Genomic DNA, 19,040 nt, shown 5'->3' with positions numbered 1-19,040 from the left:
CCCTCCATTTTTATGGGGTAAAATGCTATAAATTACTTCAGTATTATGGCTCTATACCAATGATCCTTCTCGGTGACCTGGGAACGCCACTCCATTTCAAAAGGTTAATACACAAAACAAATATGCCCAAGTGATTCTGAGACTAGATGTAAAACACATTTGTGGATTTTGTGATGTTTTCAAAGGCCTGACCATGTTTTAATGGGCTGTCACACACGAATGGTTATGAAAGGCCCACAATGAACAGAGGCGATAAGCCGATCTGATCTGAATTAACTACACAGGATGGTGGGCTTTGAAAATGAGGCCTGGAGAGGCAGCAGCCCTGAAAAGTACCTTCGCAGGAGATGCCGAGACAATTTGCCTTCCAGACAAGACAGTGTGCAGGGTGAGGGGAGTTAATTAGGAAAAGCATTTGTTTCAAAGCTCAAGACCATTCTTCTTCTCAAAAGGACCCCGACAAATAGACTTCTGCTTGTTTCACATTCTTTTGGCAAGGTTCTTTAATAAGACGCTTTTGGGGAAGGTTTCATTCACAGAGATGCTGAACACAGATAAACTTGATAAATAATTTATTTCGGCTGTTAAGGTTCTAAGGAGAATGGTCACACAACCAAATAGACAAAAAAAGCCCAAAACTCCTTTTTCACTGCATTTCTGAGACATCATCTCTTATCTATGAGAGAAAATCTCATAGCACCATAGAAGGAGAGTTTAGAGGTAGAAAGCATCTCAAAAGTCACTGTGCCCAATCCCTCACTTCCCCAATGTGAAAACTAGGGCCCAGAGAAGGCCAGCAACTTTCTCAAGGTCACACAAGGAGGAAGAAGCCAAGCCAGGACTGAGCACAGGTCCTCTGAATCCAAATGCACTGGATTTTCAATTGGAGTACACCTCATCTCTATGGGCCATGAATTCCTATCCTAACAGGTTCCTCTGTGGGGTGTTTACTTTTTTTTTTGCCTTTTGGAGGGCAATTGGGGTTAAGTGACTTGCCCAAAGTCACATGGCTAGTAAATCTGTCAAGTGTCTGAGATCACTTTGAACTCAGGTCCTCCTGGCTTCAGGGCCCATGCCCTATTCACTGCACCATCTAGCCACCCCTGGGTTGTTTACTTTTTAAAATGATTTCTGATGGTTCATTTCCCCCTTAGCTCATTTCTTTTACTCAAGTTTCCCCATCAATTTAGTATCACTCTTGAAATTATATATTTAGCTCACATATATTTAGGATTTGTGTGTGGGTGTATATACTGCATCTGCCCAGTACAACATAAATTCCTCAAAGGCAGAAACTGATTTCATTTTTTTTCCCTTATACTCCCAATACATAACATAGGTTCTATCATATAACAGATCCTTAAAAATGTTTATTTTCTTTTCTTTATTTTGAATGCATTTATCTATGTGCACAGTATTTTCCCCCAGAGGAAGAAACATGATGTTTAAGAGTGGGGACTAGGGGTGGCTAAGTGGCACAGTGAGTAGAGCACTGGCCCTGGAGTCAGGAGGACCTTGAGTTCAAATCTGGCCTCAGATGCTTAACACAAAAACTAGCCATATGACCTTGAGCAAGTCACTTAACCCAATTGCCCTCCAAAAAAAAAGGCAAAAAATAAAGAGCAGGGACTATTTTCCTTTTGATGTTGTATTGCCAGTGTCTAACACAGTACCTAGCATGTAATAAGCAAATCAATATTATTCTTTCCTCCCCTTCTCCCTTATCCCAATGAGGTCCCTGGGAGCAGATACTATTTCATTTTTATTTTTAAATAATACATTTTAAATAATACATAAATAATACAATATTTTAAATAATACATTTAAATTATACAATAAATGTATAAAGCTGTATGGCTTCTTAGAGGCCAAGAAGTCCAAGCATCTCATTTTACAAATGAAGAAACTGAGACAGGAAGAGGTTAAGTGACTTGCCCAGGGTCACATAGCTCTTAAGTATCTGAGATCAGATTCAAACCTGGCTATTTCTGATGGATTCCAAGGCCAGGCCTCTATCTGTCATCCAGCTGGCTACCTCTGGTCCCCAGAATTATACTTCACACATGCTGCTGTTATTGTTGTTTTGGTGCTGCTGATGGTTTAATTTTAGTTCTGTTCAACTCTTCATGTCTCCATTTGGGGCTTTCTTGGCAAAGATAGTGAAATAGTTTGCCATTTCCTTTACCAGTTAATTTTACTTATTAAACAGTAAAACAGAGAAAGCAGAGGCAAATAGGGATAAATGACCTGGCCAGAGTCACACAGCTAGTAAGTGTCTGGGACTGAATTTGAACTCAGGTCTTCCTGACTCCCAGTACTCTCAGGCTGGGCACACCATTCACTCTGCCACTTAGCTATCCTTGTACATGGCAGGTGATTTAAAAGGCTTGTTATATTGAATTGAACTGAATTCCATAAAATATTAGGATGTCATGTGAAACTCCTCTTAGAAGTCTGTTTGTTTGTTTTTTCCCCTGAAAATGTAGCACTTTCTGGGTGGAGTTTTAGAAATGTATAATTTAACTTTAGTGCTAAGTTATATCAGCTTTCAAAGGCAGTTTCCCCTAAAAAATATAGCCTCAGGTGATTCTAGGAAAGGCATGATTTTTTTGTAAAAAATCAAATAAATGAAATGAGTAGTTCTCAGCATTGCTCACACTTTGCCACCCGATCTCTGTTGCCTGGAGCTCCCATAGTGGTTGATGAAATCTGAGCTCCCACCAGCAGGAGGTAGAGCCCAACCTAGAATGCCCTGCTGAACACTTTTCTCCAAACAACTCTTCTAGCCATTGTGAAAAAAATATCACGAAATCACACATGATGGAAGTAGGGGAGGACATAATGCAGGGGCTCAAAGCAGGCAGGGAAGAGAAGGGATAGGAGGGAGGGTCAAGCTAATGGAAGCAGCAGATGGACCCCCCACCCTTCTACGAGAGGCAAAGGAGAAGCAAAAAAGGCAGCAGCAATGCCTGCTTTCAGTCGGGAACTGAAAAGGCTGTTCCTGGAAAGAAAATAGAAATCCAGCCTCAATTTGAAGAATCCAAGCTATCTTTTATCTTGCTTACTCCAAATCAGCAAGACTGGGCTTATGATGCTCAGTCCCATACCTACCCCTGGTGTCTGAAGAATATATAAGAGGGAAAGCTAAATCCTCAGACAGATATCGGTGTGCAGGTATCCTTTCAAACAGTGGTGTCAGACTCAAATAGAAAGAGGACTGCTGGGCCATCTATAGGAACCTTGGCACGAGGCTATTTGTTGACTTAGAAAAGTATATATTAAGATTATCTATACTCTATTGCATTTTTATTTCCTTCGATATTTTCCAGTTCTGTTTTAGTTTCTCTGTGTTGGACATCCTTGCTATCAGGGTGCTCTTAATTTGGGCTCCCCTGACCCCCAAGGGATCTCCAGATAAATTTCAAGACACCAGGAACTTGGACAGGAAAAATTATATTTGTGTTTCTATATAATTGGTTTCTTTGGTAATCCTAAATATTGTCATTGAACTATTTTAAAATATTATTCTGAGAAGGGATGAGGAGGCTTTGCCAGACTGCCCCGCACAAAAGGTTTGTAATTTTTAACAATCTCTGCTCTAGAGATCAGACCACTAGGGCATGGGGGTGCTGCAAGGTGAGGCCAAGAGGGACCAGGGTGGGAAATGGAGATAAGAGATGTTCCACATTGCCAGGGGATACCGGTTACATACAGGATACAGGGGATACAGACAGCCAGGTGTCCCCAGGAATAGAGCTCTGGATGTGAAGCCAGAAAAATCTGAGTTTGAAGCCTTCATAGACACTTACTTGCTATGTGATGCCAGGCAATCACTTAACCTCTCTATGCCTCACTTTTCTCATCTGTAAAATGGAAAGAATAACAGCACCTATCTCTCCAGTTTGTTGTAAAGATAAAATGAAATAAAATTTGTTAAGCAGTTGATAAACCTTGGAGAGAAATGCTTATTTCTCTCACATATTAATTGTCAATTATGAAAATTGGGGAGGCCCCAGGGTTTTTTCCCCTGTTCTATTTCCTGGACCAGGCTGATGGAAGATAGGATTAACATTCTCCTCATTCCAGGTTTGTTACTCACCCTCTTAGCTGTGGGGGATGTAGATTTTAGTCCAGACTGTCCTAGGCTGAGGGTAGGCTTTCTGGCCAAGAGTTACACCTTGTCACTCTCAGCCCCTCTTTGGAGATGACTTCTCTTTATCCCCACTTTCAGGAACACTCCATGGGCACATAAGCCACGAGCCCACTGTCATTATTGTCTTTGGCCACATTATTAAAATGTTGGCACTATTAGTAAAATGGCTAATTACCCAGAAATTATACCTCTCAGACTTTTTAAATACCACACCTTAAAAGCACTATATAAACGTTCAATTTGATTATTGTGGTTATGACGATTCCAGAGGAATCGACCATTTTAGCAAAAAAGAAACAAACAAAAAAAACCCAACCCAAACTTGAACCTCTCTTTTCATCTTGATTTTGTACTGAAACCCTTTCACAATTCCAGCAAAGCTGTTCTCCCATCTCTTTGCTCCCTCCCACATCTGTGAAGGAGACTGCCCTTCCCTCTCCTCCACAGCAAGAATGGACTGCCTTTCCTATGGCCTTGCTGAAAGTGCCTCCTTTCACCAATGCCAGCAGCCATGGCCTTTGTCAGCTCCTCTCCTCCCAGTCCCATTTTAAAGAAAGGCATGATAACCATGGACAGGTCTCTGGACTGGGAGTCACAGGATGTGCATTCCAGCTGCCTTTCTGCTGGGCAACCTTGGGCCAAACTTTCTGCTCTGCGCCTCTGATCCTATGGTCTCTCCCTCCTCGTGTTTTTTCTGAGGGCCCTTTCACTGAATATCTCCTTCGGGCCTTGTTCTATTCCACCTTCTAGCAGGCTCACTATCTAAGAAGACTAGCCTCAGAGCCAGACCTGGATTTGTTTCCCAGCTCCTTCACTGACCAGCTTTGAGTGTTTTTCTACTAACACCAATGGAGGCAGCTTCCCTCTTTAGAGCAATACAATGGATGGAGTACTGTATAAAGAGTCAGGAAGATCTGACATCAAATCCTGTATATACTAACTGTGTGATCCCAGGCAAATCACTTAACCTCTCTTGGTTTCTGGTCTTTGGTTGAGAATCATGGAACACCATGTTTGCCAAGGATTTAAAATTGTGGGGGAGGGCGGCTAGGTGGTGCAGTGAATAGAGCACCAGCCCTGGAGTCAGGAGGACCTGAGTTCAAATCCAGCCTCAGACACTTAACACTTACTAGCTGTGTGACCTTGGGCAAGCCACTTAACCCCAACTGCTCTGTCTTCCCTCTTCCAAAAAGCAAAAAAAAAAAAAAATTGTGGGGGAATCCAAAAGCAATGGAGAGGTGCCTTAGCGGTAGAAGTTGCCCTGCAGGAGGGCAACATTTGTGACAGAGTGGAAGTTGCAAGAGGTTGTACAGCTGCCTAGCTTCTGAGATTCCTATACACTGACAGACATGCCAAAGTATCATGAGATGCCTGGGAGATGTGACTGGGCATGCCTCCATCAGAGGCTGGGGGAGCTCTTGGGGAATGATGGAAGAGATGTATGATCGCACGGGGCTGGGCTAACACTTTTCAAATCTGTATCTATGATTCTTATACACACAAGGAGTCAAGTTCAAAAACCCAGAGCAAGGCTTTGGTACACTGGGTAAAACCCTGCAAGTGAGAGAATTCAAAACCCCAGTGAAGAGTTCTGGACATCTCTATGTCATGGAAGCCTTTGGCAGTCTGGTGGAACATAAGGCTACCTTCTTAGAACCACGTCTTTGAAGAATGCTACTTTTCAGTTAGAAGTCAGTGGAAATAACAATGATCTAGCCATGCCTCTACCAAACTCAGAAAGGATTTTCAGGAACCCTATGAATTTTCATATCTGGAAGAAGTGTTTAATGCACAGGTGAGGTGTAAAAGGGGAAAAATGTTTCAAGAAACCGAGAAAACTATAACATGGAAATAGAGTCAGGAGGACCTGAGTTCAAACCCGGTCTCAGACACTTAACACTTACTAGCCATGTGACCTTGGGCAAGTCACTTAAACCCAACTGCCCTCCAAAAAGGGGAAAAAAAATCCTAGGGGCTATCTTATTAACACTTTCATTTCCTGGTTTACACCAGAAAATAAGTTCCTTCCATTACAAATGACTGCCAAGAAGATGTAAAATCAATTCAAGGAGTGTTTATTGAGTGACACTAGATTCCAGGCATTGCCCTTAGCCCTGGAGATGTAAGGAGAAACATAAAAATAGTCCCTGACCTCAAGGAGCTGACAATCTACAGGTTAACCAATTAAGCATTTTTTTTCCATAACACCCTTGATCACTAATGATTTTTTTGTGAAATAGGGACAGGGGCAGGGTGACTGTTATAATTTCATTTTATAAATGATAAGACGAAGGCCCAAAGAACAGTGAGCCCAGCCTTGGTGTATCCCAACACTGTTGAAATCCCCAGTCTTTCTGCCTGACTTACTTAGGTTACCTTGGAGTCCTCCCATTAAGAGCCCACTTACATGTTATAGTTTTCTCAGTTTCTTAAAGCATTTTTCCCCTTTTACACCTCACCTGTGCATTAAACACTTCTTCCAGATGTGAAAATTAATAGGGTTCCTGAAAATCCTTTCTGGGTTTGGTAGAGGCATGGCTAGATTTCTAACACTAAGGCCTGGTTAAATCAGTGCCCTGAACTCAAGTGGTACACTTATTGTACTGGATTTCATCTCCTACAATCATGTTTCAGAAATCGGAAGTCATTTGGTCCAGTCCCTTCAAAGCCATCTGGTCAGCCCCTTCACTTAAGGGAAATGAGGTCTAGAGAGTGACTCATCCAAAATCAGACAGCTAGTAAAATGGTAAAAGCTGAGATTGGAACCCATTCCCACAGTGCTTCCCCAAAGACAACAGGAATGCCCTACAAGGGCCTGGCACCAGACTGGCATCATCCTTTCAGCCCTAACATGCTAGGGAACATAATCAAAATGGCAGAACTCTTCCCTTACAACAGATTGGACAAAATGGCTAAAGTCTCTAAAAAAAGAAAAATAAACAGACTGGGTTTTGACAGCTGGGATAAAAGCAATGGAATTAGATGGCCAGAGCTAATCCCTAGGGACTCTATTCAGACAAGAATCAAATTTCTGTGGTTTTGACCACAAAACCTCTGTGGAGCTTATGTGACCCGACAAGTATACAACTTACTGGGCGCCATGAGGAGTAAAACACATTCCTCTGTTACTCTGGGGTAGAGAATCTGAATTAGGAAAAATCTGAAGTAGGTTCTATTTGGCTTTTCATTCTCTTGGTGCCTCCTAATCTTCTTTAAGTAACCCTGCACCCCCCCAAAAAAAATCCCACAATAACAGTTGGCATTGGTATAACACTATGTAAATGTAATTTACTAGTAGTAAGTAGTAGTAGCAGCACCATTTTTAATCTGGGCTATTAGTTAAACCCCTAGGGAAATTGCCAGTGAGGGAACTGATTCCACCAACAAAGATTATTAGGATGATTCATCTATGATTTCCAGCCTTGCCTAAAGCTAAGAGAGTTGTTCAGGAAACAAAGCCAAAATTAGTAGAAGGGAGGACTCGAATCCAGATCTTCTAAACTCTGAGGACAAGGCTCTGTCCACTGAGCAACTGGATCTCATTATATTCTGCTACTTGCTAGTCATATGACCTAATTGAAATCATTTACAATCTCTTTGCCTCAATTTCCTCATTTATTAAAAAGGTGTAGGATTAGATGATTTCTGAGATCAGGCTCAAGACTCAAGGTCCTAAGTGACTTTATCTCTATAAACCTCAGTTTCCTCACCTGTAAAAAGAGAGGTTTGGTCCAAATGATCTCTAAGATCTGTGACCTAAATCTATGATCCTAGAATCCTAGAATTGTATTATTATAGAGTGTTTTATATAGATTAACTCATCTGGGTTTCACAAAAATCCTGTAAGGCGAGCATCACAGTTATCCTTATTCCCAATTCATACACAAACAAACTGAGACCCAGACAGGATAAGTGGCTTCCCCAGAATTACAGAGCCAGTGAATGGCACAGGTGGCATTCCAATCCAGTTTGGCTTGACTCCAAATCCAGCACGCTATGTTTTAGGAAGAAATAGTTGAAGCACTACAAATGCTGCCACAACATGGCAGCCTCCCCCATCATCCTTCACAATATCCCCAATTCTTGGAGGCCCTTCATTTAACTGGTTTTAGGGTATTATACTTCCTGGAAATGATTAAGGATTCATATAGCTGATTAATCCATTATCATTCCTTGTCAAGCCATTGAGAGCATTCCCTAAGGGAGTGAGAGAAAGCTAGTTAAATATAGATTAGGGAATGGGAGAAGAATATGAATTTGCTGGAACTCTGATTTCTCCAAGCTGGGTATTCTTTCAATGCAAATCACAACCATTCAATAATTTAGGATTATAGGATCCTAAATCTAGGCTGGGAGGGACCTTAGAGGTAATACAGTCATCCCTTCCATGTTGTGACTTTCCCCGTGGGGTTTTGATATATCAGGTTTGGCATGAAAAATTAAATGGCAATTTGGGGAGAGTTTTGTGGTTGCTGCAGATGCATGAAAGCCAGCAGACAACATAGAAAAAAAAAGTTTAGAAACTCAGAAATGTATAAAATATAGGTGTAAAATTGTATAATATCAACATATTTTATCTTTTAATGCCATAATAATTTGAACTTCTTCTCCGCTATGAAGGGAGGGCCAAAAAATTTTATGTGGATTTTCCAGATCACGGGAGTGCCACACCCCTAACCGCTCCGGGTAGAAGGGATAACTATGCATTTGGACCTTCTCCGTTTTACAGCTGAAGAGATTGAGATGGCTAGGATATATTAAGTTACTCATAAAAGTAATTGTCCCAGGTCAGAGATAGTCAGTGTCAGATATGAGATTTGAACTCACACATCCTGTGACTCCAAAGTTTAGCACTGTTTCTGCCACTGTTGGCTCTGGATTTCCATAAAGTCTCCACTGGGGATCTGCCTCAAATATCAGAGACTTTTCTTTTACTCAGTTTTTCTCTTGGGAGGTAATTTCCCCTCCCAGATGTCCACCCATCTATTATCTCTCTTTCTTGTCATCTGATGTTTCCCACCTCTTTTGCCAGGCTTATAGGATTTTAAAAAGTGATAGCTCTGCTTCTCGTTAGCCCCGAATCTGGCATCAATAACATGTTCTGTCTGCTCACATCTTCCATATTTTCAGTTGTGATGGTGGGGCACTACGATTCAAAGCCACAGAGCGTTACTAGGGAAAAAGAATGCTGGTCAGGGAGTTAACAAAATGGTAGAAAATTCAGGTGTCAAAGCAGACCATGGGAGAAATCAGGACCAAGGGAAACCTTGCCTGGGACCTTCCTGCTAGTTACACTGCTTCAGAAGCAGCATCTTCTACTAATGTACTGGTCAAGAATTCTGTTGGATGATGGGAGCACACCACACTGACCAATCAATCAAAGCAATTATTCACTGTGGCAGCTGCTGTGAATTGACCCAGATAGTAGACATGAAGCCAGTTCAAATAAGACATTTAGAGAGAGAGGTCAGCATAGGAAAAAATGAGAGATGGGAGCACCAAACTGGATATTTTAAAAGCAGTCATGGTTTGAAAAACTGGTCTTTTTAAGCAATTTGATTCAGTGGTGTAGGGGATAGAGTGCTAAGCCTGGAGTCAGGAAGACTGAAGTTCACATCTGGCCTCAGACGTTACTAGCTTCATGAGATTGGACAAGCCACTTGATCGCTGCCTGCCTCAGTTTCCTGGTCTATAAAATGAAGAAAATAATTGTACCTGCCTCTCAGGGTTGTTTTTAGGATCACGTTAAATTGTAATTGTAAAGTATTTTAAACAATGCCTGGCACATGGTAAGTGCTTGCCATATTAATGGAATAGGAAGATTTTCCCTGTCCAATACCACGTGTCCCCTTTTCCCTTGGAACAGGAGCTTCAGTCACTACTTTCACTGCTGTGACACATCCTGAGTAACACAGAGCCCAATGAGGGGGGAGCTTGCCTAAGGAAGAGCTTGCTTAGGGGGAGGCTTGCTTGCAGGAAGGCTTTCACACCATTTGGTACTAAGCTAATCAGGCATTGATTCAGGAGGTTTGTGATGTCTTCTGGCACTGAGCCTATTAGTTGAAAGCAATATAAACTGGGAGCTTTGTATTTTACTTTGGGGGCTCACTCATGAGAAGGACCTATTGATTCCCTGGAGGGGACTCTGAGAAGCCATTTGTTAAGAACCCCTGACTTCTCAGATGCTGGTGCTCCCCCGATCCCGTGGTATATGTAGGTGGTTTTATTATTCTGTTTAGAAAATAGGAACCGTGTCTATTGGATTCTTTCTTGGCTACTCCCTTCTTTCTACTTATCTGTCTGTTAAAGTAAGATCATTAATTCCTTTAAAGCTGTCTTTCCTTTAGACAAGCAGATCAGAGAATGTGTGCCAGCAGGTCATCCTGGTTGTTCTAGCGTGGTTACTAATACAATGCCAGATAAATGTTAGCTCTAATAATAAGCATTATTATTACTATCATCATCATTGTACCTGCTATTTACCAATAACTCTTTCAGGTGGCCAAGGGTACAAGGACAAAACCAACAAACAGAACCCAGAGAAACCAGCACATTCTGCTTTGGGCAGAGTAAGAACTCATTCACTGACATGGAAATAAAAAATAATTTGGGAAGGGAGAGTTCACTAACAAATGAAGGCATCAGGGCAGGCTTCAAGACAAAGGCAGGACACACCTTCCAATCCTCTGATTGGCTGTTCACAAAAGGACTTGATACTACAGTTGCCAGCTTAGAGATCGCAGGACTAGATGACTTTTAAGGTCTCTTCTCAGAGAACTAAGTGACTCAGTACATACTGTGCTGAGCCTGGAGTCTTGTGAGTTCAAATCTGGTCTCAGACACTTACTAGCTGTGTGACCCTGGCTAAGTCACTTAACCCTGTTTGCCTCATCTGTAAAATGAGGTAGAGGAAGAAATGGCAAACCACTCCAGTATCTTTGCCAAGAAAACCCCAAATGGGGTCATGGAGAGTCAGACACAATAGAACAACAACAAAGTCTCTTCTTGCTTTAAAACCAGGATCTCACAATTCATTCGGATGGCCCCCTTTTCTCATAAGTTTGCCCTATTAAATGAAACCGTTAGGTTTTTGAGGAGACCTGGGGTCAAATCTTCATTCTGCCGGTGGCCGGCTGTGTGATCTTGGACAGATCACTTTCAGCTACTTAATTTCAGAGACACAAGTGCATTCTAAAATTCTATGAATCCTAGATCAGAAATATCAATGTGTAGAGGGACCTCAGAGGCCATGGATGCCTTCCCCTCAAGAGTTATGGATTAAGAAGTTGAGACCCAGAAAGGTCAAGTGAAAATTACAATCAAGCCTTAAAAACCTTATTTTTCAGAAAGCATGTTGAAATTGCAATAGTAACCTTCAGGGTCATCTTAACTTTTGTTTCCCCTTTTACTGCTAGAGTTGAATCCCAATAGGTGGAATGGAAGCCAATCACAAGGACAAATGTTTAATAAAAATCTACTTTGAGGATGAAATCATTTAAGCCTGGCCAGACAGATTGCAATTATCCCCAGTTTGTAAATTCTATCATTGACCCAGTTTCTTAGAAGTGAATGCTTTTAAGTCATGGATTTTGTAGGAAAATTCAAATGCAACACTACGATGTGACATATGCATTTCTAACCATATTCAGTTGGAGTGAGTTTCATCTGGTGTATCATCACTTGGTTATCCTTGACGTTGAAATGAATGAGGATCACACAAGGCTGAAAATAGCACAGCCCTGATAGACAACATGGGAAGCCTTAGGGCAGGGTTCTTCACTTCTAATGTGTCATGAATCCCTTTGGTAATATAATAATGGACCTCTTCTTAGGAAAAAAAAGAGATGTTTTTACATGCATAAAATAAAATGCTTAGGGTTACAAAAGAAATCATTTTTTCTATTGAAATTCATTTATCTTTTTTAAAGTTCATGTACCTGAGGGTAAAAGCTTCTGCCTTAGGGTGCATTCATAAACACAAAGCAAGGTCATCAACCTCATCCTTTCTCTAGTGAGAAAATGGAATTCAGAGAAAGCAGATGTCAGAGAAAAAAAAAAGCCAGGATGCCTTAGCAAACAATTACCTGATCATTCTACACAGAATAGCTTAAGAAAGATTCTCCATTAATTAAAAGAACTTCAAATTATTTCAGTGTATGACTCTTTTAAACAGGGCCGCAAACCTAATCTTTGAACAACAAAGAGGATCCACTGACTTTACACATATCATTTGTCTTTGCTTATTTTTGAAAGGCCCTCTCCTCCACTAAGAGTTAAAACTAGGCCAAGACCACTGGTGCTTTACCCTACAGTACACTTCCTCCCCCTGGCAGTTTTAACCCAAGTGAAAATCTTTGCCTCCTTCTGGGCACATCCCCTCTCATCTGGACTCTTTCAACAGCCTTCTGACTAGTCTCCCTGACTTAAATCTCTCCCTGCCTCTAATCCATCCTCCACTAAGATACAAAAGTGATTTTTCTAAAGAATAAGTATGGTCATGTCACCCCCTCCCCCGCAATGAACTCCAGTGACTCCCTATTACCTACGGGATCAACTATAAACTCCTACTTTTGTCATTTAAAGCTTTTCATAACCTATTCCCTTCCTGCGTTTCCTTACTCTCCTCCACACATTCTAGAATCCATCGACATTGGGCAGGTCCTCACAGCTGTTACTCCATTTCTCATCTCCATGCCCTTGGACTGACCACCCAACATCCTTGGAATGCCCTTCACACTCGTGTCCATTTCTGAGTTCTCCTCCCTTCTTTGGTGCCTGAAGTCCCACCCACTTTGGAGGCCTTTCCTCGTCCCATCAGCCTCTAGTTCCTTCCCTTTGAGATTGCTTTCCCTTTACTGTGTATGTATGTATATAATACTCACATATGCATATGTGTATTTATAATACATATAGATATATGCACACACATGTACATGATACGCACACATGTGAGCATGTGTATTACATGTATCTATCTCTTTACGTATAGAAATAGATGCACACACACAGATACATACATACACATCCATCTACCTATCTATCATCTATCTATCTATCTATCTATATCTATCATCTATCTATCTATCTATCTATCTATCTATCTATCTATCATCTATCTATCTATCTATCTATCTATCATCTATCTATCTATCTATATCTATCTATATCTATCGCATCTAGTCACTCACCTACTGTCTTGCCCACTGGAATGTAACCTCCTTAAGGGCAAGGGCTGTTTTTCTCTTTTTTCTTTCCTTGGTGTTTAGCATGGAACAGAATCTGGTACTACTTTGCTGGCTGACTGAGCCATAGATAGATCTAATTCTTGCTCTACAGGCCTGTAGAGGCCATCCTGGTGAATGGCGCTTTCTCATGAACCTACCAGCTCCAGGCACCCCATGATATGTACTCAAGGTTTCAGTTATGTCTAAATGTCATCCTTAGAACCCGCCATGTGAACCTTTGGCCACTGTCTGATTACAACGTGCAGCCTTCCAGTGTGTCTTTCCTCCCCTTGCAATAAAAGCCACGAAAGGCAGCTCTTCACCTTGTTCTGAAAGGTTCGCACATTTGGTATTGACCGTGAATACACGAATGTCAGGAGGGTCTTCTGGAATATAAGGTATCACTGCCAGGCCTAGCTAAGTCATCTGTGCCATTTCTTAGGTCCCTCTCCCCAAATATGCTAGTGATCTGCTCATTAACTAAGCAGTGGCCTGGAGGGACAGAAGAGAGCAAATCCAGAAACTGGTCATTCCACAGCCACCTTCCATTCCTGACCTTCCCCTCCCAGGCCATCTGCTCTGTACCTTTTCAGCAATGGCTTCAAATTAAAAGTCAGACACTTTTCAGAGATGTCATCTCTTTTGAACATTTAAGCATTTTCTTTTAAGAAAAAAAAAAACAAGGAAGTGTTTCTCCTAAGAACACTGAATTTAGCATCCCCTTGCCTCTGAGATAACGGATAAGAAAGGGGGATCCATTAAATGTCCAGATAATCATCCGGAATGGCCCTCTCCTTCTGAATGAACAATGCCAGGTATGCACACATACACACACACACACACACACACACTCATGTGTGCACCATTAATAAGTGTCACAAAGGTAAGAGACTTACGGCAGGGTGTCCAGCACAGTACGTATAGCTGGCATGGGACTGGTAGTGCAAGCTTGCTCTTGGAAAGGTATAGCTGTTCCAAGCAGGTTGGCTGCTGTTCCACTGGGAGCTGAAGCCGGGACTCATGGTCACTCTGGATTTACTGTTTTGGTATGTTCTCACCGTGGAGCTAGACTATCAAGAAGAAAGAAATGGCATGTAAACAGAACTCTAGTCAATGGCAGGTCAGCTCTACTGAGCAATGTGAATTGCCCTAGTTAGTATTATATTCATATTATATATATATATACACACACACACACATACATATATTCAAATAGTATTTATATTGCACTAAAATTGGTGGTTTGTGAAGCACTTTATATACGTTACCTAATTTGAACCTTGCAACACCCCTAGGATATAGGTGCCATTTTATGTCCATTTAACAGGAGAAGAAACTGAGTCTGAGAGAGGTTAAGTGACTTTCCTACACAGCTGCATGTCAGAAGCGGGTTGAAATCCAGGCCTTCCAGATCTCTAGTCAAGTCCTCTATCCACTTTACCACATGGCTACCTTATTCCATGTGTGATTTTCCTCCCTAGGACTCTGTTAACAAAGGGGGAAGACTCACTTGGTATAAAGAGAACATCAAAGACTGGTCCTACCATCTTCCTTCTGTTTGAAGTCAGCTAAGATCACAAAGCACCAGGACTAATTGAAATGGATAGTATTGCAAAGATTTTTCTTTAGTCGCAACAAAATTCTATCGTCTAAAAATGAGATATGGTGTAGTGATGCCTGTAAAGGTGACAGTTTCAATTATAGGAATGTTCTTGCTTTCCTGTTCTCTCTGTGGAAATTGACTGTTGCTTTCACTGGAATGCAATAACCAAAAAAATGGGAGAGTTGGCTAGGATGAGATTAAGGAACAGCATAACAGACTGGCAGAATCCGGCTGCTCTCCTAGAAATGGGGACTTCAAATTGTCTAAATCCATTTCTTCTCTCCATAAAGAAATCAACAGAAATCTGAAGAAGGTCCAGAGTATATTACCCACTCCTTTCCCTGGAAATACTGCCCCCTGCTTGCTTTCTACCCACTGTTTCTGTAAAATGGGGGTAATAATAGCACCTTCATCAAAGAGGGGTTATGAGTATCAAAAAAAGTAAGATGTGCAAAGTCATTTCCAAATCTTAAAATGATTTCTGAATGCTAACTATCTTCACCAGCACCACCAGCACCACCATCACCATCACCACCTAAAAGCAGAACTGAGAAATACCAGTCATGTATTGCTATGATTAGACCCTAAATTTTTCTGTATGCTATTTGCCTAACTAAGCAAAAAGGAGAACAGTGAAATGGTTAAGCTTGAATATGCTTCCTCAGGATATTTTTTTCTAAAATTTCTTCAGCACAGACTGATATTGTTTAAAAAGAAAGCACTTGTCAGTGTCTCCTGGAAAAAAAGAACTGTTTACCCAAATAGGATGCTGACACTCCAAACAAATTATTTTTCTAAGGCTGAATGTCCCAACAACTCAATTAAGGAGAAAATGTGTTGATGCCATTGTCATTAGGAGAGTGGGGGTAGGGTGGGTGCTGATCCCTTAAGTTAGATTTGAAGGTATGGAACATCTCAAGAATAGCTAATATTAGAACACAGTTTAAGTACCCTATGGAAATTAAGGGGAAGTAGTGACTCCATCATTCAGGAATATTTTATTTCATTTATAAAATATTTGTTAAGTGTGTAGTACAGTTCAGGCTGAACTTTTGTGCCAGGCCTTGGGAACCCCAAAATAGAAACAAGACAGCAGCAGCAGGAGGAGGAGAAGGAGAAAGAGGAGGAGAAGGAAAAAGAAGAAGGAGGAAGAAAAGGAGAACAAGGAGGAGGAGGAGGGGAAGAAGGAAAAGGAGAAAGAGGAGGAGAAGAAGAAGGAAGAGAAGGGGGAGGAGAAAGAGAGGGAGGAGGAGAAGGGGGAGGAGAGGGAGGAGGAGGAAGGGAGGAGGAAGAGGAGAAAAAGGAGAAAGGAAGCAAAGGAAAAAGAAGGAGAAAGAAGGAGGAGAAGAAAGGAGAAGCAGTAGCTCCTAGTGAAGGTAGAAATGAAAGAAAACAAGTTCTCTTCCTCATTACATGTTTCCCGAGTTTTAATGGGAATATCTACTGGGCCCTGTCTAGCCAGAATTTTGAAACATAAATTAAGGACGTAAAAAGGGAGCAGAAGATAGTAAAATGACAAAAATGGGACAAAAGAAAAAAGAGAGAAAGAAGGGTAGAAGATATATAGAAGAGAAAAGAAGAAATAAGCTCTTTCACATGATATACAGCTGGATTTTGTTAAAGAATCAAGTAGGGGAAGAAATATGTTCCATCAGCCCCAAAAGAGGAGTGAAAATTGAGAATATTGAAGCTATTTTATGTATAACCTTAATATGAACATATACTCATGGCTAGTGATTTGATGGAACATATATTTCTTAGGAGATGCGAATTATTAGAAATGCTCACTGAAATAGAATAGCAATGCTTCTCCCTGACAGCTGTATCACTTGGGTATGCTAATGCACCATAATTAATGTATATCACGCTTACAACTAATTATAGGTGATAGACACAATAGCTACATTCTAACTCACTACTACATGACTTTCTTCGCTTCTCTACATATTCCAAAATCATGCTTCTGTTGTTATTTTAGTAATCTAAACACTGACAAACAGGTTTGTTTTTTTCTCTTGATCTCTACCTGAGAATAGGCTCATTCTTTTTTAAAGCAAAAGTGAAAAATCTTGTGAAATTCCAAGTAAATGAATGTCCACATAGAAAGAGAAACAGCCCAGTGTCCTGACTAGAACACTGGATTTGGAGTCAGGAACATCCAGATTTGAACTCTGCCATAAGCATATACTAACTGTGGGAGCCCAAATAAATCATGAGCTCTCATCCCCAATTTTTTCATTTATAAAAAAAGAGGGGGAGTAATTATAGGTTCTACATCACATGTTATGGTGAAGATGAAATGAATGAATATAAAGTACTTAGCATACATTAATGGGTACATAAAAATCTACTGCTATTATTGTTGTTATAGAAAATAATTCTTTTTATCTCATTTAAAGTCAGTACAGGGACAAGGCACTAACCTGGTATCATTCTTTTGCATTTAATTTTTGAAGACTATTGCATGAGTGGTTGCAATTTTTCAGCTGAATACAAGTATTGGCTTGTGACTTCATCTTTTGTAGGATCACTGAAATCATCATAATCATTATCATCATTATCAATATGGACTGAACCTGTGATTTGATTGGTATAGAAAACTCCCAGGGGAGAAAATTCCCTCTACCAATGTAGATCTCCACCTTTTCTGCAACTTATTGTCTTAGAGAGTTTTTAGAGCAGGGCTTCTTCAACTTTCTCCACTTGTGACCTCTTTTTGAATTTTGGCATTGTTTGTTGGCATTGCATGGCCTGAGGGCATGCACAGTGCAAAGTGGGCATAATTTGTGTTCAGAACCAAGGTTGCAGTGAAATTGCACAATGCAACATGGGCAAATGCTGCCAGAACACCTCATATTTATTAAATATTTGAATTTTAACTAATTTTTAGTCATTGCACATTCAGAAACCTTTTGCTGTTGCCAAATTTTTCATGATTTCATGTGGGGTGGCAACCCACAGTTTAAGCAGTACTGTTCTAGAGCACTGAGGGGGTAAGCCCCCAGAAGCAGAACTTGGACCCAGCTCTTCCTGGTTCTGAGAACAGTTCTCTATTATGCCACTCTGCCTCTCTATTGTTCCTAATGTTATCTTTTCATCTTTATGTCCAACAGACCTAAAAATGGAGGACGAGTTACTACCGTGTTTCCCCGATAATAAGACCTATCCCGAAAATAAGCCCTTCCCTTACTGTGTAAGATTCCTCTAAAATAAGCCCTCCCCCGAAAATAAGCCCTATTGAGATTGCTACTGTAGTGAAGGTGATCCCCTGTGCGCTACACGCTACATTACGGTACCCTCTGTATGCACCACCCCCCCACCCCCCGTGAAACGCACGCCGCGCTCTGAGCTGCATCCAATCAGAGCTGCAGCAGTGAGCGCGTCATCCTGTTCTTCCCCAGTGATTTGCTTATTAAATAAAGGTACATTTTTTGGTTCACATTTACCTGTTTATTAAAATTGCTGTCAATGTTCATTAAAATAAGCCCTCCCCCTGAAAATAAGCCCTCTGGTGTTTTTCTGTCCAAAAAAATTAATAAGACAGTGTCTTTTTATCGGGGAAACATGGTACTGTGACATTATTCTTGTGCCTAATTGTTCAGCAGACTCCTCCACAGGGGATTAATATGGTTGAATTTATATAACTGAATGTAAGTATTGGGATACAGGCTTTTCTTCTGAAGACTCAGTGAAACCATCATAAGGACAAGTTCTCTAGTAAACAGGATAACAGGGATGATGTGGGCATCTTCCTTTTTCCACATAGTTTGGATTCCTTTGGATTCTCAAAGATGTTGTGACATCTGTATTTATAGTATAATGATTTGTTATGTGATAGTTTATGAAGAATCACAAACCTCTGGTATATAATTCTTGCCACATCACAGAATTACAGAATTTGAGAGGTGGAAGGGGCCTCAAGGGCAACTTAATATAACCATCTCCACTAGAAAATCAATCAACAACACACCATAAACTGTACTGGGACCTTGGAATAGAAATACAATGAATGAAATAATTCCAATTTTCAGGTAATGTATATTTATATAAGAAGACAATA

General features: G+C 40.8%; 1 protein-coding gene across 14 annotated transcripts in view; it reads right to left on the bottom strand.

The window, feature by feature from the left end:
• Positions 1–19,040, bottom strand: part of RBMS3 (RNA binding motif single stranded interacting protein 3) — a 1,480,592-nt gene that overhangs the window by 874,887 nt on the left and 586,665 nt on the right. For all 14 annotated transcript variants that reach the window (XM_069088563.1, XM_069088548.1, XM_069088550.1 and 11 more), the window contains one exon: positions 14,274–14,447. In XM_069088563.1, coding sequence (XP_068944664.1) covers positions 14,274–14,447 — 174 coding nt within the window. The remainder of the gene's footprint in view (positions 1–14,273; positions 14,448–19,040) is intronic.

The sequence above is a fragment of the Petaurus breviceps genome, unplaced genomic scaffold (genome assembly GCF_028583685.1).
Source record: "Petaurus breviceps papuanus isolate PSGF00001 unplaced genomic scaffold, PetGlider_PUasm1.0 185, whole genome shotgun sequence".
Taxonomy (NCBI): domain Eukaryota; kingdom Metazoa; phylum Chordata; class Mammalia; order Diprotodontia; family Petauridae; genus Petaurus; species Petaurus breviceps.
Note: the sequence above shows the minus strand (reverse complement) of the source record. Positions and strands in the feature narration are given on the sequence as shown.